Raw genomic sequence first — 18,047 nt, 5'->3', positions numbered from 1 at the left:
AAGAATAGCATTTATTTTAGATTGTTCCTTATTTTCAGGAATATTTGTTTGCATAAACATTATTTTGGTTTTGTAGGTAAATGCTTATGGTGAAACAATTAAATCACTGCGCTTCAGTTACCTGACCATCTTACAGAAGGTTGCAAATCATGCCGCACTGCTGCAGACAGACAACACTAGCAAGCAGCAGGTTAGTTTCAGAAGTATCTAAAAAAATGAACTTGTGGAAAATGGGATGAAAAGTCAGACGAAAATTGCTGCTGGCCCCCTTTTAAGTCCTAACAAACTGAAATTAAGATATTTTGCAAAATTAATTTTCCATTCAGTAATTCAGAATGCAGCCTTTTCAGATAGAGATGTTACACAACAGTATGTTCATTTTGCTGATGCAAATCTGAAAATAAGGGGTTTAGAAACATTGGGGAGCTTCAGGGGCGAGAGTAATTTCTAGTGATTTCTGATAGTGCCATTTCTGTTTCATTTATGACAAGTGCTTAGTAAGAGGAATGTCTTTGTGCCAGTAAAGAAATGATAGGCAATTGGGATGTGTTTTTTTTTTTCTCTAGTACTTTATATTGAGAGCTGAGCTTCTTCAAATAATGAGAAACATGCTTTAATATGAAATGATCGATGAGAGAACAGCGTCAGTTTATCTTGTTACTGTGGCAAATAACCTATAAAACTCAAAAACGTCAATTTTAAAAAATGATTTTACGTGATCCTTAAGATCCAAGAAGGAGCAAAAGGATTTAGGGATCTTACCACTTCCTCTCACAAGCCACAAAGGAATGGAAATGAGAGAATCCTAGCAAATTTTGGCAGGTTTGTTCCATTAAAGCAGTTTTGCTTTCTAGGAAATGATGCTGTTAGTGTCCAGTGCCTTATATGCAGTATGTACCCAAACGTTTTTAGTGGCTTTTTGTATATTGCTTATGTAGTTTTTGTTGTATATTGTTATTTCAGTGGCTATTTAAATTCACAGATGTGATTACAGGTATTTTAAGACTCACTGTCTTTTATGGCATACGTAATTACCTCCAAAATCTACTAAGAAACTGATATTTTTTACTGTTTCTTATCCTTAGTGTTAAAGTCCATCACGTGTTATTCTTAGGTGAGAGATGAGATCTGTGTTACTTTAAGTCTGTTTGTCCAGAGTATGTGGTCATGTTCAAGTTCAGAATTATGAAAATGTAGCAGTGGAGCTTTATGTGGCCTTTGAACATGCTTTTAAATGCATTTCTCATTGGTTTTTGTCATATTGGTGCGACATTATGTAATATCCGTATTGGCTTATCATGCCAGGCGGTCAAGAGAAGTGCTGGCACACAGCTGTTGAGTAAAGCAAACCTCAGGCTGACTGAGTTCTTAGGACTGGCCAGAATTGTCAGTCTCATTGCAGTCTTTGCACAGGAGAAGACATTTTGGACATCTCTTACTCTAGTGACTAGAATCTGTGATTTCAGGTTAAGATCCTCTTTGTTTTTTAAATAAATCAAACCAAAACGCACAGGAGATGTTTTATCTAGCACTTCTGCAGGGAACTGAATAAAAACACATAATCTTTCTGCTTGAGTTATGTTGGCAGATCACTTGTTTCAAAGTGTTTACCTCCTTGTATTGCTTACTGGTATCCTAACGTAGCTCTAATTTTTAACTCCTATTCAAACTTTCTGCTTTTCTTCCAGGAAGCACATATCAAACGGGTGTGCAGCCAAGTATTTTCTAGTTTTCCAGATTTTGTGCAGTTAAGCAAAGATGCAGCCTTTGAAACAATTTCAGATCCGAAGTACAGTGGAAAAATGAAGGTAAACCTATTCTTTAGAAGAAAAATCAGTATTGGTAGCACATCTGCTGCTGTAGTATATAGATGTAAGAAAATGTACACCTGACAGTTGTGGGGTTTTAAATCATACAGTTTATGGTTTTGGTACCACAGCAGGTATCTCCTGTCATCAGGGTGCCTCTGGGAAAAGACTGGATAAGAGTGATCTGTGATGCTAAGATATCGTAAGATGTCAGCTTCACATATTTTGTAATGACTAGGGAAATGACCCTTACAGTCAAGGGGGCGGAGGTCATAATATGACAGATAGTTCCCTGACTATCTGTGGCAGCTGGTAATAGTTGGGAAAGTAAAAGATGACAAAACAAAATAATTACAGACTTAATTATCTGTGCGCACCTTCAATATTGGGGGTAGTTCCAGTCCCTCCTCTCAAAAAGCATGTTAGACCTTGAAAAGACCACAAAGGCAGGTAGGCAGGAACTCTCCAGCACAGAAAAAAATCCTAGGGTCAATATGAGAGGGACCTGCACAATTATGAGTACCACGGAACTGATGAAGATGACCTGAGTCCTTACTGGCTTTTCTAACCCTTTGGACACCAAATGAAGCTAAGAGGAGCCATGCTAAAGATTGACAAAATAAACATGTTAAATGTAAACCCGTAAAACTCCTTACCTCAAACTGACTTTCTCTGATTTCAGAGCAGAATAGGATGAGTAACTGGAAAAGATGTCTAACGTAGCTAATGAAAAAGAAAACCACGTTAGGTTTCAGAGTCCTGAGCTTGAGGGTAACTGGAGGGTGAGAAGCTATGCAGAATGGTGTGTACTATATTTTTCTCTATATAAACCTGCATATTGACAGTTACTGATTGGGACTGGTGGGGAAGCAGGTGGCAGGGCCATGTTTTTGTAACAGTAATTGTTGTTACCACTTTATTGATTTGTTATGCAGGCAACATCTTTCTTTGAGAGGTCTGCATATTATCTTTGTTATATACACTTAATTATCTCATGAAAGTCAACTTTGTTGTTAACTGCCAGTAAATATTTAATACATATCTGTAAAACCTAAGTCCATAATCTTCAGTGGTGCTTATGAAGCTCTTCTATAGGTTGAAACAAATTTTCCTTTCTGTAGAAATTTATCTCTTGGGGCTAATGCATACTTCGCTCAAGCCCTGCCTTCCAACATTTTCACTGTGTTTTTTGACACAGTAGTGAAAAACATAGCCAATGAAAAATGCCTGAGTTAAGACAGAGGTTCCAACTTTATGTGCCTTTAAATCCTGCAGCTTACAGAGCTGCCTATTGGGAGGAATCTGTTCCAAACCATGACTGTAAGTCTGAGCTGCTTCTGGAACAACATAGACTACAGTGTCTTCTCACGGCTCTGAGTTGAGCGTAACCTTGGCTGGTAGCAGTAAGGCTCTTCCCATGCTTGTGTGCAATAGCCTTGGATGGTAAGGAAGAAGGTTGTGCTGCTGCAGGGCTGAAGTAAGAGCATAATGAAGGTGGCAAGAAAGCAGAGGCTGTGATATCCTTAATTATACAGAGCTTGTGTTGATGGCATGATACTGATGAGATGGCAGGCAGGCTGAATATTTACTTTTGACACTGATGAGATCTACATAGTTGGAAAAATGAATCTCTGAGCTGCCAGTAGTTTGCCCAAACATAAGTAGAATGAGATGAGCAATATATGGTAAAAACCAGTGAGCTATTAGTATAGTGATTACCAATTAAAAAAACCTCAGTAGTGAATCATCTAATCCTCATCTTCGTTCTATCTCACTGGAGATTTTCCTGATATATTGTGCTTTTCATTAAATTTTTTATCTTTTAGCTTGTTATCAGTCTATACAGATCAATATTCTTGTATTTCAAGGTACTTTGTAATATAGATTGTACGTATTTGCAAAAAAACCCAAACCCAAAACAAAACAAAGAAACACCCCACCCCACCAAACCCTGAATAAGCATATATTCTTGAGAAGAGCCTTGGTGTGGAGAATTTCCATTTTTTTCAAGAAGTGCAGTGTATATTATGGAAAACTGGATTTTAAAATCCAATCTTGTGTTTGGAGGTAATATTTATATCTAAAAATATTTCTTCAGTACGTTTGGTAGACGAGAGATGAGAAGTGCAATATTTTAAATTTCTGTAGAAAAGTAAGAAAGTGCTATAATTCTTTCACAGAACATATTGCTCAGACCTTTTAAAAAAGCCAGATTGGACACAACACTGCAGTAGTAGTAGGCAAAGGTTCAAAGCAGTATGGATCTTTCTTCCAGCATAAGAAATTATGATCTTGTATTATTATGAGGGGTTCTGCTTGTTAGGTTCATTTTTTACTTTATGGATTATAGAATAGAAGCATTTTCAAATGCTGCATATATGACAGCCCGGTAAGCTTACAGAATGTTTTTCCACTGTTGTTGACCTCTGGTTTTGTATATATGATGCTTTGTTTTAGAAATTTATAGTGTCTATTTCCATCCATTGAAAACTGAATAAAACTTATCTCAGAATTGTTGAAAGAACTGCTTACTTTAAGAGAAACTGGTCTGCTTTCTTTTTTAAGTGTAACTTGAATTTTGTGTCAGTTCATGAAATATATCTTTGTATAAACATAATATTCTGAACTGTGTGGTAATATCTCTGTGCCTGAAAGGAGTAGTTTTATGTAGTGGGCCAAGTGGCCATCATTGAAAAATAAGGTTGGTTCTGAGTCCATGAATTTTGATTTTAAAATAATTATTATGGAAAAAATTGCTTCCTATGTTTCTGGTGCTGTGGTGGCTTTTTTATTTTCTCCTGCTGATTGCTCTGAAGGTTTGCTTTGTGAGAAAAGATTGTCTTAACTTTTTTGTTTTCTAGTCTGAATTTTAAAACAGAGCTGTTTGGGATGATTTGGGTTTTTATGTTCTTGAGGCAGAGTCCTTCAGAAAGTATTTCATTTAAAAAGTCCTCTTAAAATCAGAAAGTAATCACAGGAGAGTCAACAGATACTAGAGCTTGAAAACTACCTTCTATATTTTAACACGTTGATTTGGAAGTAAATCAGACAAGGAAATGTATTTTAATAGCTTTGTCCATGTAGTACTTCACGTTTTCAATTCTATTATATAAACTAATTGAAATACTTTTGTCATTTTCATCTGGTAGTATAGACTGAATAGCTATTATTTAGTCCTTTAAATTAAAATTTAGTACAGACTACCCAGAAATTTTAGCAACAGGTGATTATTCTTTTGTAAATGAGCGTATTTTTCAAAGGAAAAGTTTTTGGCGTTTATTAAATATATTCGAGGGGGGAGCAAGGCTGGACTTGAATTTGTCCATGAAGTTTATTAGCTAAGCAGTTGTTACTGTTTTGCAGAGTTAAAAAGGTTAACCTATCTGCTGAAAGTATTATCTGTTGTCTCACCAAGCAGAGATAAAACACGTAGGGAAGCATAGCCCTTTGTAATATGGAATAAGCCTACTGCCACCAGTTAAACTTACTGGAACATGTGAGAATGTCATATTTGTGTTTGTGTCCTACCTTGTGCTGTGGTTACAGTCATGTCTCTGTTTTGCAAGCCGTAGCATTTACAACATGCCACCCCAGGTTTTCTGTTCGTCTGGAAAAAACAGTCCCTATAATCCAAATGTACACATATAAGTACTGATAGTATACCTATACATCCTTGTTACAGTGGGAGGTGGGTAATACCCAATGACGTGATCTGAGCTTCAGCTTTTTTGGTGGAATTTCCCCTTGTGTGCAATTAGACTGCAGAAATTACAGTTTTCAGAAGACTTTGCTTATACTTTCTATTGCAAGATTAATTTCGTGCCTCGATTTTTAACTTGAAATAGTTGAATGTGTGAGAACTGAAATGAAGGGAGTGTGCTGCCTTGGTGAAAACCACCATTTTTCTATCATGAAGAAAGACAGAGGGGACCTGCAAAGTGTAAGAATGAGTGATTCCATTGCTTTTGAAACCCAAAGATTGCAAACTGCCCACACAGAAGTATTGGGGACTGCTTGGAAAAGACGTAGGATGAATTAGGGTAGTTTTAAAAGCCTGCAGTAATTCTCATTTACTACCATGTCTGATTACTTCTACAGTTTGCTAAAATTCTGGCTCAGAGAGACTCTATATGCTTTCTAAGTGAATAGGGCTATTAGATGTCTGGGCACTTGAAATAACTTGGATTTTTTAAACTACAAGTACAGTATTTCCACAGACATCCATTTGAGGAGTTTTGGAATACTGTTCTTAATTAATATAAATCTCTTAGAAATAAATGTGTTGGATTGATTTTTTTTTTTTTTTTTTTTTCCTGCATATTACCATTATTTCAGTAGGAAAATGGAAGAAGTCTATTAGAGCACCTTGCAGATAATAGCAACTTCTGCCATTGAACATAAACCAGGCAGGCATGGTTTTGAACATGTTTTTGAAGGCTTATAAACACTGTAGGCTAACTTGGATATCTATATACAAAAAAGGTATTCTCAAATGTGAGAGCCGAAATTTCATCAGTTAGACAGCTCACAATTTGTAGTAATGGGGAGATGTGTATTTAAATCCATGTGGACTCTTACAAAGAGCATATTACTTTTGCTTGAGTATGATCAAGTATTTCTCTTGCAGACTAACAGCTTTCAAGTTAATACTCTGGTGTGCAAGTGTATAATTTTATTTCTCTTTGCAGAACCATTCATTACTTTCCCTGTTAGCCAGAGCTGTTCTTTACTCCAGTATACTTGAAATGTCAATGAACGTGGCACTGATCCATATTACTTAAACTGGGTGAATTTGTGTGTTCTCCTATAAGAAATTATTTTACCTGTACTTTAATAATAATAATGATAATACAGTAGCCAAATTCCTTCTACTTTAAAAACATGTTACTGTTTTTCTTCTGTTTATTTTTCTTTATGTGGCTAAGTAAAATGCAAATGTAAGTCCTTTAGCTCTTTGTTAAATTACCTGATGTGGATTTTTTCCTAGTAAAATAACTCCAGGTTTACATGTTCTTGTACGATGAAACCAGGCAAAAATGATCTTGTTTTCACATGTAACTGGCTGGCTAACATATACAAATGGGCTTATAATTGATATATAATTACTATTTTATATTCTACATATTATCCAGAACTGTAAAATTAATCTAAACATTCATCATTGTTTGGTTGTCAAAGATTTGTTAGGCCTTTAGTGAAATCAGTGTTAACAGATTATGTATTTATCACTGAATAAATAAAATTTTAAAAATATTTATTGCCTCATGGGAGAAAGCTATAGACATGGTACAGAAGATTCCTCTTTTCCCTTTTGTGTATTGCTTCTGCATGGTACTCTGGAGCTGCCACTACCAGATGCGGACATGCTTCTTTTGAAAATAACAGTATTGCTATTATACACAAGGCTCTGAATTATTTGGTTCCCCACCAGAAGAACATTGTGTGTGGGCAGATTATTGGCATTTCAAGGTCTGTGCAGAGTCTGGGAAGCTGGATCCTACTCTAAACATAGCAACAGATGAGAGTGGGATTGGGGAGGGTCATACATCTCACTGTTTATTTTAATTAGAGAAGTTCCAAGAAGTTCTGAATTCAGATGCAGTACAAAAAACTTAAGACCTTCATGTTTTCAGGGGAACTGTGTGCAATTGTTAAATGTAAAAATTCACAAGCTGAGATAGAGCATGGGAAAAGTAACATTCTGTTGCAGTCTGTGCACTGACAGAAATAGCTTCTGAATTTACCTGTTAGTGGTATGATTGCCTTTTTACCACAGGATTTCCATGTAGATCACTGGAAAATGCATGTGTCCATCATCTCCATTACCTTTGGCACATTTATTATGTTAATAACGTTTTTTGTTATGCATCTGGCTTTACAATCAATTAATTAGTATAGCCCGTTTAAAGATTAAAAACACAAGGGTGTGTGAGATGACCTGTAGATGAAATCTCTTCCTTTGTATTCTGTGGTTTGTTTACAGGTCCTTCAGCAGCTTTTAAATCACTTCCAAAAAAACAAGGATAAAGTTCTTCTTTTCTCTTTTTCCACAAAGGTGAGCTCTGTGTGATTTTTGTCAACTGCAGCAGTAAATTGTGAAGCATAAAGCACTGAGGTGACAGCTGTCAACCACATTGCCTTTATGTCTGTACTGTGGGAAATAATGATGAGGACAGTGTGCCATACTCAAGAAGCGTACTGAAATATCCACTACTCTACTTGCTTTTGAGCATTAGCAGTGATGAAGCTTTGACCCTGAGACTTACTACGCTAGTTGGTTTGAAGTTAAAACAGTGCTTAATTGGAGCAAGAAGTGTAGGCGCGTTTTGCTTTTAAGGGACTTGCTCCTTGATTTTCTTGTTAGAGGGTAATGCATTTCTTGGAGTGGTTCAATCTATAATATGGTTTTCTTTATTAAATATTTGTAATTACAGCAGTAAAAAGTATTAAAAAATAGTAGTGTGAAGGACAGTTTAGACAATTAATGATTTTGTGGCTTTATGGAAGATTGCAGGTTTAGTATTTAAATGTAGTAGTAAAATGCTCATGTGTCTTAAGCTGCCCTTCACAATGTCAAGACCAGACTGACTGCTGAGTACTGCAGTCTCCTTCACTCCATCCATCTGAATTCTGATGGTGTGTACCAGCATGTTTCTCTGTGCTGGCTCTGGTGCTCATTTATTGTTTCTCAAGCCATTGTAATGCTAAGACAGTAGGAAACTGTTTAAGTTACTGTGTTGAACTGATTCAACATCACTTAAAAGAGGGACAGGCAGCCAGGGTTGGAGGACTGAGTGAGACCACAGCAGACCAACATTAATCATGTAGCGTGCTGTGGAATCACAGCTAAAGATAGTCAGGGATGTTGATACCAAAATGGCAAAGATTTACTCTCATTTTCAATGCTTGCTCTATTGAAAATATATGAGAAACATGGCCTTTGTGATTATGCTTAATTAAAAAGATAATAGTAAACACTTAACCTGTTTTTATTTTTCCACCCAGTTGCTAGATGTGCTGGAACAATATTGTATGGCATCTGGGCTAGATTACCGAAGACTTGATGGAAATACAAAATCAGAAGATAGACTCAGAATTGTGAGAGAGTTCAACAGCATTCAAGAAATTAACATATGTCTTGTATCTACAATGTAAGAAAATTTAACTTGTAGGTGTTTCATTCTGCCTTTCTAGTGTTTAGTAAATAGGTTACTCTGCATTTTGCTTGATGACCTTTTAAGGGAATATGTCTCTGAGAAAGTGAATTGTTCTTTTGTCTTTACTCACTGCTGTGGTCTGAAGATTCTTAAAATACCTCCTTTCCCCTTTCCTCTGCTTTATGAGGATTTCTAAGATCTGAAACAAGTGGGTCTTCTGAATCCTGGTTTTAAATTTCCAGCTGCTGTAGGACTGAGGAAAACATTTTTAAACATTATTACTAAAACATTATTATTATGATGTCATTATCCACAAAAAGCTTTCATTTTATTGTAGACAGACTCCATTTCTTGTACTGTACTAGTAGAACTAGCAAGTGAGTGTGAACATGAATTGCTATATTGAACTGAAAAATTACCTCTTGGTGTTACTGTAATTTATTAACCATGTTAATTAATATATGTCTATTTAAAATACTTCAAAGAATCCTGGATTGTCTTTTAAAATGTATTTATCAGATCTGCTTATCAATTTATGATGGATAGCAAATTATTTTGAAATAGAGCAATATGTTTAACTAAAATTAATGAAACTACGATGACCTTTTTTTTTTTTTTTCTTTTATGTCTGGTTACTTCCATGTTCTATCTTGGATGAAGTTTGTCCAGGCAAGGACAGAAAGGGAACAAAGAGAAACTTCCATCTTCCTGTCCAAAGGAAAACTCAGTGAAACTTGATGAAACATGCAAACATGCTGTTCTTGCCTATATATTCACTTTTATCCTTCTGTACTGGAAGTTGTATGTTGGAGTTAGACAGGAGGACCCACACTACCTCTGTTTAATTAGAAGTCAGACATAATCTTAAAGACTATTGCAAGTGCATATCAGAACTGTCTTCAGATACTCTCTGGTGCATGTGGGCAAGGTTGTGGAGAGATGTATAGTGTTGGTTATGCACATTTGATTGTAATCTCCATCAACTGTGCAATCCAGCCATCAACTTCACTAAGACTTTCATAACTCCCTGTTCCTTGTCTCTGAAGACAGCAGGCTATTACTGCATCTGTAGCATTAGGAAAGACTCTCTAATTTGTCCTTCTATCAGTCTAGTTCAGTTGCATAATTATAACCTTTTTGGTTCTCTTCCATTAATTTACATAGAAATAAAAATAAATATCAGGTAAACAGAGATAGACTTTTTCCTCTTTGTTATGAGAGCTTGTGAATACAGAGACTGTTGAGCTTGCCATGCCTGCTGGTAGTGCTTGAGACAAGAGACTTGATTCTGTTGGTTTTAGTGTTTCTCATTTTACTGAGTAAATGGAAGAAACAATGCAGTCAATATAACTGGTGTTTACTAAAGAAAACAGAAGGTGCAGTTCTTTGTGTAGTTTATCACAGATAACAAGAAGTGATCTTTTTGCTTGATTGATATACAGTAATGTACCAAGTTTAATTTTGTAATCCTTTGGAACTCGAAGTGATTTGTCCTAGTTCTACTCTACAACAGTTTCATTTTTTGTCATACCCAGATTTCAGGTATTAGGACTTTACAGTATATTCTTTATTTCTCAACACATAGTAAGTTGACAGAATTGGGTCATACTATTCTGTCTGTACTTTCTTGCAAAGTTTTTGGCTGATCCGTGTAGTCAACTTGTATGTGTTCTGAAAGTCCCATTGCTCAGAAAGCCAAATATTCTTTTTTTTCATTGAAAATACTTGCATAGTCTTTTGGCTGCAGAAATGCATTCTGCAAAGGATGAATTCCATGAATAGTGGAACACCACTGGCACAGTTAACGTACAACTTCAAACAGGAAGATCTAATCTATAAATTAGTGAGCTACAGTGCAGACAGTGGTGATGACTTCACTGTTAAATTTACAATGTTCCTGTTACATTCCATTTTTTTAATACTGACAGAATGCTGTTTCTGCCTGGAATTGCCTATGTATAGCCCATAGACATTTGGGAATCTTTACTGTATTTAGTTGAGGTTTTTTGAAAAATGGGACCTTAATAAAGTAAAAAAAGAAAAAAGAAAAATCTGTCTATACAACTTGGCCTCAAGTCTTGCCATTAATATTAGTGTCAAACATATTCATATAGCTATCTATAATGCTTTTGTTGATAGTGATAACTAATACAGGTTATGGATAAATACATTTTATAGACATTGAAAGAAAATATGATTGATTCTTTCAGAGCTTGTAAATTCCATCAAACCATTAGGTATAGATCATTAATTTTAACCTTGAGCTCTATGGTAAAACAGGTGTACATCTGCTGGAACTTCTAAGGCTCATGAAGTAAAAGCTGGTTTAGAAAACTTCATTCCTGTGCTGGTGTTGCTCAGAAAATGTATGATTATTTGGAAGAAAAGGAGATTTTTAGGCTTGCTTTGGAACATTAAAATAATTGCTGGAGTTCCTGTGACATGCTAGGAGAATGTCAGAGCTTGCAACTCCATTGCTGCTTAGCCTGAAGAAGGGGAACTCTGAGTGTACAACACTGAAGTCTACACAGTCCTGTTCCATCATAATGTTCCTGAGAAATAAGAAGAGCAAATATTCCCACCTTTAAAGCTAAATCATCATTTTCTGGTTTTTCCACACTAGTCTATCTCTAGATTATTTCCTTCAGAATAGTTATAAGTGGAAATCTATTTCTGCTTCTCAGTTTCTTTATTATGTAAAGAGAAGTGCATAGGTGAAGAGGTGATGTTACAAAAATTTGTAGATTTTTTTTTTTTATCGTGAAATGTTAGAATATGGACTTCTACCTGCAGCATTCTCAATTACTGTCCATTACTTTTTACTTTTACAGGGCTTCATTTAACTTGAATTCTTCAGCTATATTGCAAGTAATTTTTAAAGTGCATGTAATCACATTCATAGAATTTTCAGTCACAAGATCTCACTGAAACAGAACACTGATAAACTATAAAAAACCTTACCTTGGTGAATAGAATTACATAGTCAAAACTTTCATGGAACCTTTTCTAGTGCAATATTGTTTTGTAACTTCTAAACCTTGAGGTGTTCAGTTGTCAGTGACAGGATATGAAAAGCCATTTATTTAGTGTAGCATGCAGTTTTAAATAAGATGATCTTTTGAAAACTGTTGTTTGTAACAACCGTTACGAGATCTTTCATGCAGGGCTCTTCATTTGAGCCATGTTATAGCAATTTGCATGGACCATCTTGCAGTAATGACTAACAGCTAGTTAAAATGATAATTAAAATGGAAGATATTCTTTACAATGCACAAACTAACTACTGCATTCATTCTGTCTAGGAAAGATATAGGAGCCATTCTTTTTCTGTTTTGGAATATGTGAATTTTTGTGGCATACCTAAAAATACTGAAAGGTAAAATCTTCATAAAGCTAAGTATCCTGTTTAGTTAATTTTTATAGCCAGTCTTTTTTACGTGCACTAAGGCTTTGCACTGAGGTTTAATTCATATTTTGGTTCCAAATGTAGCAATTTTTATGAGAAAGCATTTGGAAAAACATATTATGTTTCAGTCTGTCTGCGGGGCTGATTTGGTAAGATGAGAGCCTTAATTCTGTCTTCACTAAAAGAAATACACAAAAATTCCAAAATACAGTAAGGTATTCTGAAAAATACAAAGATTTTTATTCAGCATTTCAAACTTTGAGAACACTCATCATGCAGAAACCTGCGTTAATGTTGGTGGGTTCCCACATCCTCTCCCTTTCCAGATTTAACTAACCTGACACCACACCACACCTGAAGGAGGAGGCCACAACTGTATTTACATTGACAAGGATTCCATGAAGACCAAAAAGTGGTGGGGCTCTATAAGCTTTTGGTTTCTGTCTCCATTCTTATACTTGGAAACTTTACCTTTCCCACTGCTTTAAACAAGCAGACTATAAAGGAATCTGTTAAAACCATGTTGCTTGGTATATTAAATGGGATTGACTTTTTCAGTTTTGTGGTACCTCATTCAGGAAAAAAAACACACTTGAAATTAGTGCTGCATATATTAATGTGAAGAATTGTTTTAATAGTTAATAATAATATTCAGTATGTGCTTGTATAGGAACTTGTCTGTTTTTGTAAGGATGTTGGTTGAGCCAGATGAAAAGAATTTTCGATATTTGCTTGTTTTGTATCTGGATGAGCAGTGGTATTTCCTTCACATTTGTTCCTATCAAGTCATTTAGCTGTGCACATGCCAGACTCCAAGTAACTGAGCAGTTTTGTTGGATTCAGCAGGTTATTAGCTACCTCAGGTTGAACATATGCTCAAATGCTTTACTGACTTGCAGGCTTTACCTGAAAGCACACTACAACTGTTGAATGTTTCAAGATGATGTACCCCTGTGACTCCTAACTCCTATAGTAGACAATCTTCTTCTAGTGGCTTTTTTTCTTATAATGACTAGTATGAATGTTGCTCATACGCAGCTGTGTGGCCAACTGTATTTATAACAGTTGACTTACATACTTTACGAATAGACTTGAAACAGTTGTTAGTTCTTATAGATATGACTTACACTAGACTGTGACCATTTTAGTGGAAGCTGCATAGTATTACTGTCAAAGCTATGTACTGGGATTAGATGAAGTAAAATTCAATGCTGTGTAATGATATTTAAGCTATAGTTTTCCTGCTTCTGTAATATTAACTGGCATAAAAGTGGTTATGAATTTCAGTGTAATCATTGAGGGGGTTGGCCTGTATAGGGCTCAGTGAGTATGAAGTAGCAGTCAGGGCTTTTACTACAGCAAGGTGATAGCAGTTGGTTATGACTCAGCTAATCATATGATTTGTAATCTCGCTACTTAGGTGAGAAGACTGCATTTTACAGTAATGATTACTAGGACAACAGTAACACAAAGCTGTACTCCATTATTTTCATTATCGCTATTTTCAATGTCTCTGATGTGCTCTTTTTTTATGTTGGGGAGTATGCCAATATGGACCTAATACACTGAAAAAAAGAATTGTTCTGGTTTTCTTAGTGTCAGACACTTCTGGTTTTTTGTTTGTTTGTTTTAGGGCTGGTGGACTAGGTCTTAATTTTGTTGGTGCCAATGTTGTTATACTGTTCGATCCTACGTGGAACCCAGCAAATGATCTTCAAGCTATTGACAGGTATACTCTCAAAATACAGACATTGATTCATGTTGTACTCTGCTTTGATTATGTAATCTGATCGTCCAACTAAAATTTTCCTCATAGTTGACTTGTGCATGAGACAGTAAAAAATGTCCAGCTAACTTATTTTTTAGCTTTGATGTTCCAATTTTTAACTCTGAATTTTACTTCTTATTTTACAGTTTATTTTTGTGACACTGTTATGTTGGACTCATTAAAAAAAAAAGGACCGTAGTTACTGTAACTGTTAGTGATCTCTAGAATGTGTGTGTGTAGCTGAGTGGCATTTTTCCTGTTTTTCTGGACAGAGTACATTGTAGTTGACCTGAGTTCAAGTGATGTTTTGAATTCCAGAATCCTTGAAGAAAAACACTTCACGTTCTTTTCTGCTTCACCCTTGTGGAGATTAGTGTCTTTTCAGCACTCACTTCCATCTCTGATGGTATGCCATTGCAGTGTTTCCAGGAATCTGGATTTTTCTTTCAAGGCTTTTTTTAAACATAGGATTTTTCCCTAGGAATTCAGGACAGACTTTTGAATAGCTGAAGTAAAGACTATTGGAAGACTTTGAAACTCAGTAGATTTACATATTTTCCTGAGCAGAAATAAACTTGTTTCTTTAGTCCCATCCAATTATGTAATTACATTCTGTGGGTCTTTCTGACTTCTAAGAGGTGTTGATGGACACCTGTTCTAGAGAAATATGTGTATCGGAAAAATGTCTTCTTGAAAGGGACTGTGTAAAGAATCTATGTAAGATAACTTTTCTATAAATGTGTTCAGCCTCAGTTGAATTTTTGGAATATAATCTGTTAGAACTCTCAGAATTTACCATTTAGATAGAACACTGTCTGTTCATTAACTGTTGCTATGATGATCTAAGTTGCAAAGTGCTTTATAAGTTAAGAAAGAACAGAATGCCCCAAGCAATCCATGATCTAACTCCTAGATAATGCAAATAGGGGACTATCTTGTTCAAGAGCAAATGGAGACAGGGGAAAAAAATAACTGAGAAAACATAGTGGAAGATGTGTTTCCAAGAGAGATGGGCGACAGGCCTTCTGATACAAATTGAGGGAAAGGTTTTTCAGATGGATAGACCTGAGAAGAAACACAGAAAACAAAGGGTAAAACAACAGGGAATGAAAACTTTTTTTTTTTAAAAAACTAACAAAACCAAACCCACAACCAAATCATAAATTATTTAGAGTATGCCTATTTTATTGGAATGCTTTTATTTATTTATTTTACTACCCCTAAGCGCTCTCTTATTTTTTTTACTGATTAAAAATATTTTAATATGCCACTGTCCTTGCAGAGCTTATAGGATTGGCCAATACAAAGCTGTTAAAGTCTTTAGACTGATATCCTTGGGAACTGTGGAGGAGATGATGTACTTGAGACAAGTTTATAAACAGGTAAAGTTCACAAGCTATTTAAAATGGAAGCTTTCTTTAGCAGTTTCAATGACTGAAAACTAAGCTAGCCTATAGTAAAATTGGAGTTCATCTTGGCTTTATTATACATGCTGTTACCTTAACTAATTAAGCAGAGATATATCATTTAGCAATTGTCAAAGAACAAAACAATTATATTGGTATTCAAGTTTTCATGTAACTTCTGACAATTTAATTACATAATATACATTAATCAAGTTATACAGATAACTTTTATTTAAAAACTTGTAAAATATGTCTGTGAGAGTAGCTAGTATCTTCAGCAGTGTGATTCAGACAGGGTTTTTTTATGAAAGGTTGGAGAAAGTAGGGCAAAAATCATGGTGGTACTACAGAGGAAAAGCAAGAAAGCATTGCTACTCTCCTGTCTGTGAAAACTTACTTATAAAAGGAGGGGGGAACAGCTTGTAGTTGGTTGCTGTTATGAAGGTAGTAAATTATGTTGCCAGCAACCTGAAACACTTGCACTTTAAAATTTTTTCTACTTTCATTGTTGGGTTTAAACACATGTGGAGAAAGGAAGAAGATCAGTTAGCTACAGTTGTCCTGAAGAATGCATTGCATGGAAAAGACAAAGCAAATCACTTCAGTGGGCAATTGATACCATATATTAAAGAAAGCTTTATGAAATTTGATTGATTAACATAACAATTTTTGGCCATAAATAGGAAAAATCTGGTAGTGAGTCTTCAGTGACAAGCACCCTCTTGTATCTGGGTTATGTACAACGAGGAGTTTGGAGGCTGAAGGAGTGGGAAGTAGGTACTGTAAAAATTGTCATTATCCTCTTAAGATTTAAGTAAGTGACAAATAGGAAAAAAGTTCTAAGATCATCTAATTTTACAGAGCAGACACAAAACTCACAGCTGGAACATCAAGTCTTGAATTGCTCTCAGTAATGTGTATAGCTTAATATGTTACTTTCAGAAGTGTGACAGTGACTTTATCTCACTTAAATTCAGTGTTTTGTAGAAGCCAAAAAGCCATTGAAGTTCTGTTTAATTTTGACAAAATGATCTAAATAAAAAAGAGGTAACTTGTTAAGAAATTAAAAGTAGTAGATGAAGTGCTCACAGGTAACCAGGCAATTTAACACATCAGGAGTGGGAATTGTACTGATCTATGGGCATTGCTCTAGCCTACTTGACTTATTCTTTATATACACATTTATGGAAAAGCTTAGAGAGCATCCTGTTCCAAAGTTTCTCTTGTGTGAAATACTTTTGAGGATTCATTGCAACAGCAAGTATCAGTAGGAGAGGTCTCAGAAAGGCTAACGAAATGAGCAATAGCATATTACAACCAACAAAATTCACTACAAATCCTGAAGGAGGAGAGTCATGCTTCACAGAGGGCTTTGGAATTGGTGATCTTGTAGATAAAGAAAACCTAGATATTATCTGTTTGGATTTTCAAAAGGCATGTATAAAACTTCTTGGAAGTCTTTAATGTTGTTTTTTTTTAAGTTGACTAAGAAGTAGTAAACAGAGTAATTGTAAATCTGGGATTTTTTTCTTTTTGTTTACACTTGGATTGCACTCCTTGTTACTGATGCTTGAGCACAGTTAGGAAATTTTCAGTAAATTGTGAAGAAAATGCATTTTTTTTCTAATGTTGTAAATTCAGAAACCATGAGTGCATGCAGACATGTCGCATTTGAACTATACAAATGTGCTGTCAGAGCTAAATGTTCTCATCCATCTTTTTCATTAATTTATTTGAAAATGCTTTAGCATGTTTGTCATGTATTCCTACTGAAGATCTGTTTGATTTTATAATTGCTGAATTTTTTTAGTGGTGTTTGGTTGTCTGACCTCCTTATATGTGATTGAAGAAACTAATGTAAGTAAAATTGAAATATAACATAATAGAAAGCCAAATAAGTTACATATGTATCCTAAAGTATACTTTTGTCAATACCATGCATAATTTAAGGAGGATGTTAACTGTGCTTAGCTAACGTTAAACTAGAATTTGACTGTATAGTTACTGGCCTACATAATTAAAGAGTTGTGTTTAGGAAAATGCCTGTTCAGTGCTAGAACTAGAATTTACTAGAACTGAAGAACTACCAGCTGCTTAGAGACAGTTACAAAAACTATTACAGGTCTGGTATCCATAAACCCATGGTTTTGACATTCTTCCACTTAGAGTCAAATAGACCAATTATATAAGTATTGAAAGCTTGCAGTCACTGGAATGCAGCTAATCCTGCCTGACTTCAAAAGTGTTTTAATTCTGCCTGACAAACGGTTTACTTGTCTTTCCTTTTCATTTGGAAGATTTTTAAGTCACTTCTCTTCAGTCTACTTAGCAAGAATGCATGATTAAAATATTCAGAGATCAGTAGCAGTAATCTTGTGGCTTTATTTTGTCCTTACCAAGTTAAGCATACAGTGCAAAAGAGTATGAAAAAATAGTAAGAATTTAGTATTGTGGAAATATGAGCAGTCAAGATATAGAGGAGTGACAGTAGTATGTATAGTA

The 18,047-nt window shown here is 35.2% G+C and overlaps 1 protein-coding gene across 10 annotated transcripts in view; it reads left to right on the top strand.

Annotated features, from left to right (window-relative positions):
* ERCC6L2 (ERCC excision repair 6 like 2) overlaps positions 1 to 18,047 on the top strand; it is a 59,396-nt gene that overhangs the window by 18,108 nt on the left and 23,241 nt on the right. For 8 of the 10 annotated variants that reach the window (XR_012635623.1, XM_074932937.1, XM_074932938.1 and 5 more), the window contains 6 exons: positions 77 to 190; positions 1,689 to 1,808; positions 7,792 to 7,863; positions 8,814 to 8,959; positions 14,005 to 14,100; positions 15,422 to 15,521. Coding sequence is in view for 8 of the 10 variants with exons in the window: in XM_074932937.1 (XP_074789038.1) it covers positions 77 to 190; positions 1,689 to 1,808; positions 7,792 to 7,863; positions 8,814 to 8,959; positions 14,005 to 14,100; positions 15,422 to 15,521 (648 nt within the window). In the remaining 2 variants the exon portion in view is untranslated. Of the gene's footprint in view, positions 1 to 76; positions 191 to 1,688; positions 1,809 to 7,791; positions 7,864 to 8,813; positions 8,960 to 9,625; positions 10,185 to 14,004; positions 14,101 to 15,421; positions 15,522 to 18,047 lie in introns of those variants that run through there. The other 2 variants (XR_012635624.1, XM_074932944.1) reach the window with 2 other exon arrangements.

The sequence above is a fragment of the Athene noctua genome, chromosome Z (genome assembly GCF_965140245.1).
Source record: "Athene noctua chromosome Z, bAthNoc1.hap1.1, whole genome shotgun sequence".
Lineage (NCBI taxonomy): Eukaryota > Metazoa > Chordata > Aves > Strigiformes > Strigidae > Athene > Athene noctua.
This window is presented reverse-complemented; position numbering and strand designations above follow the sequence as displayed.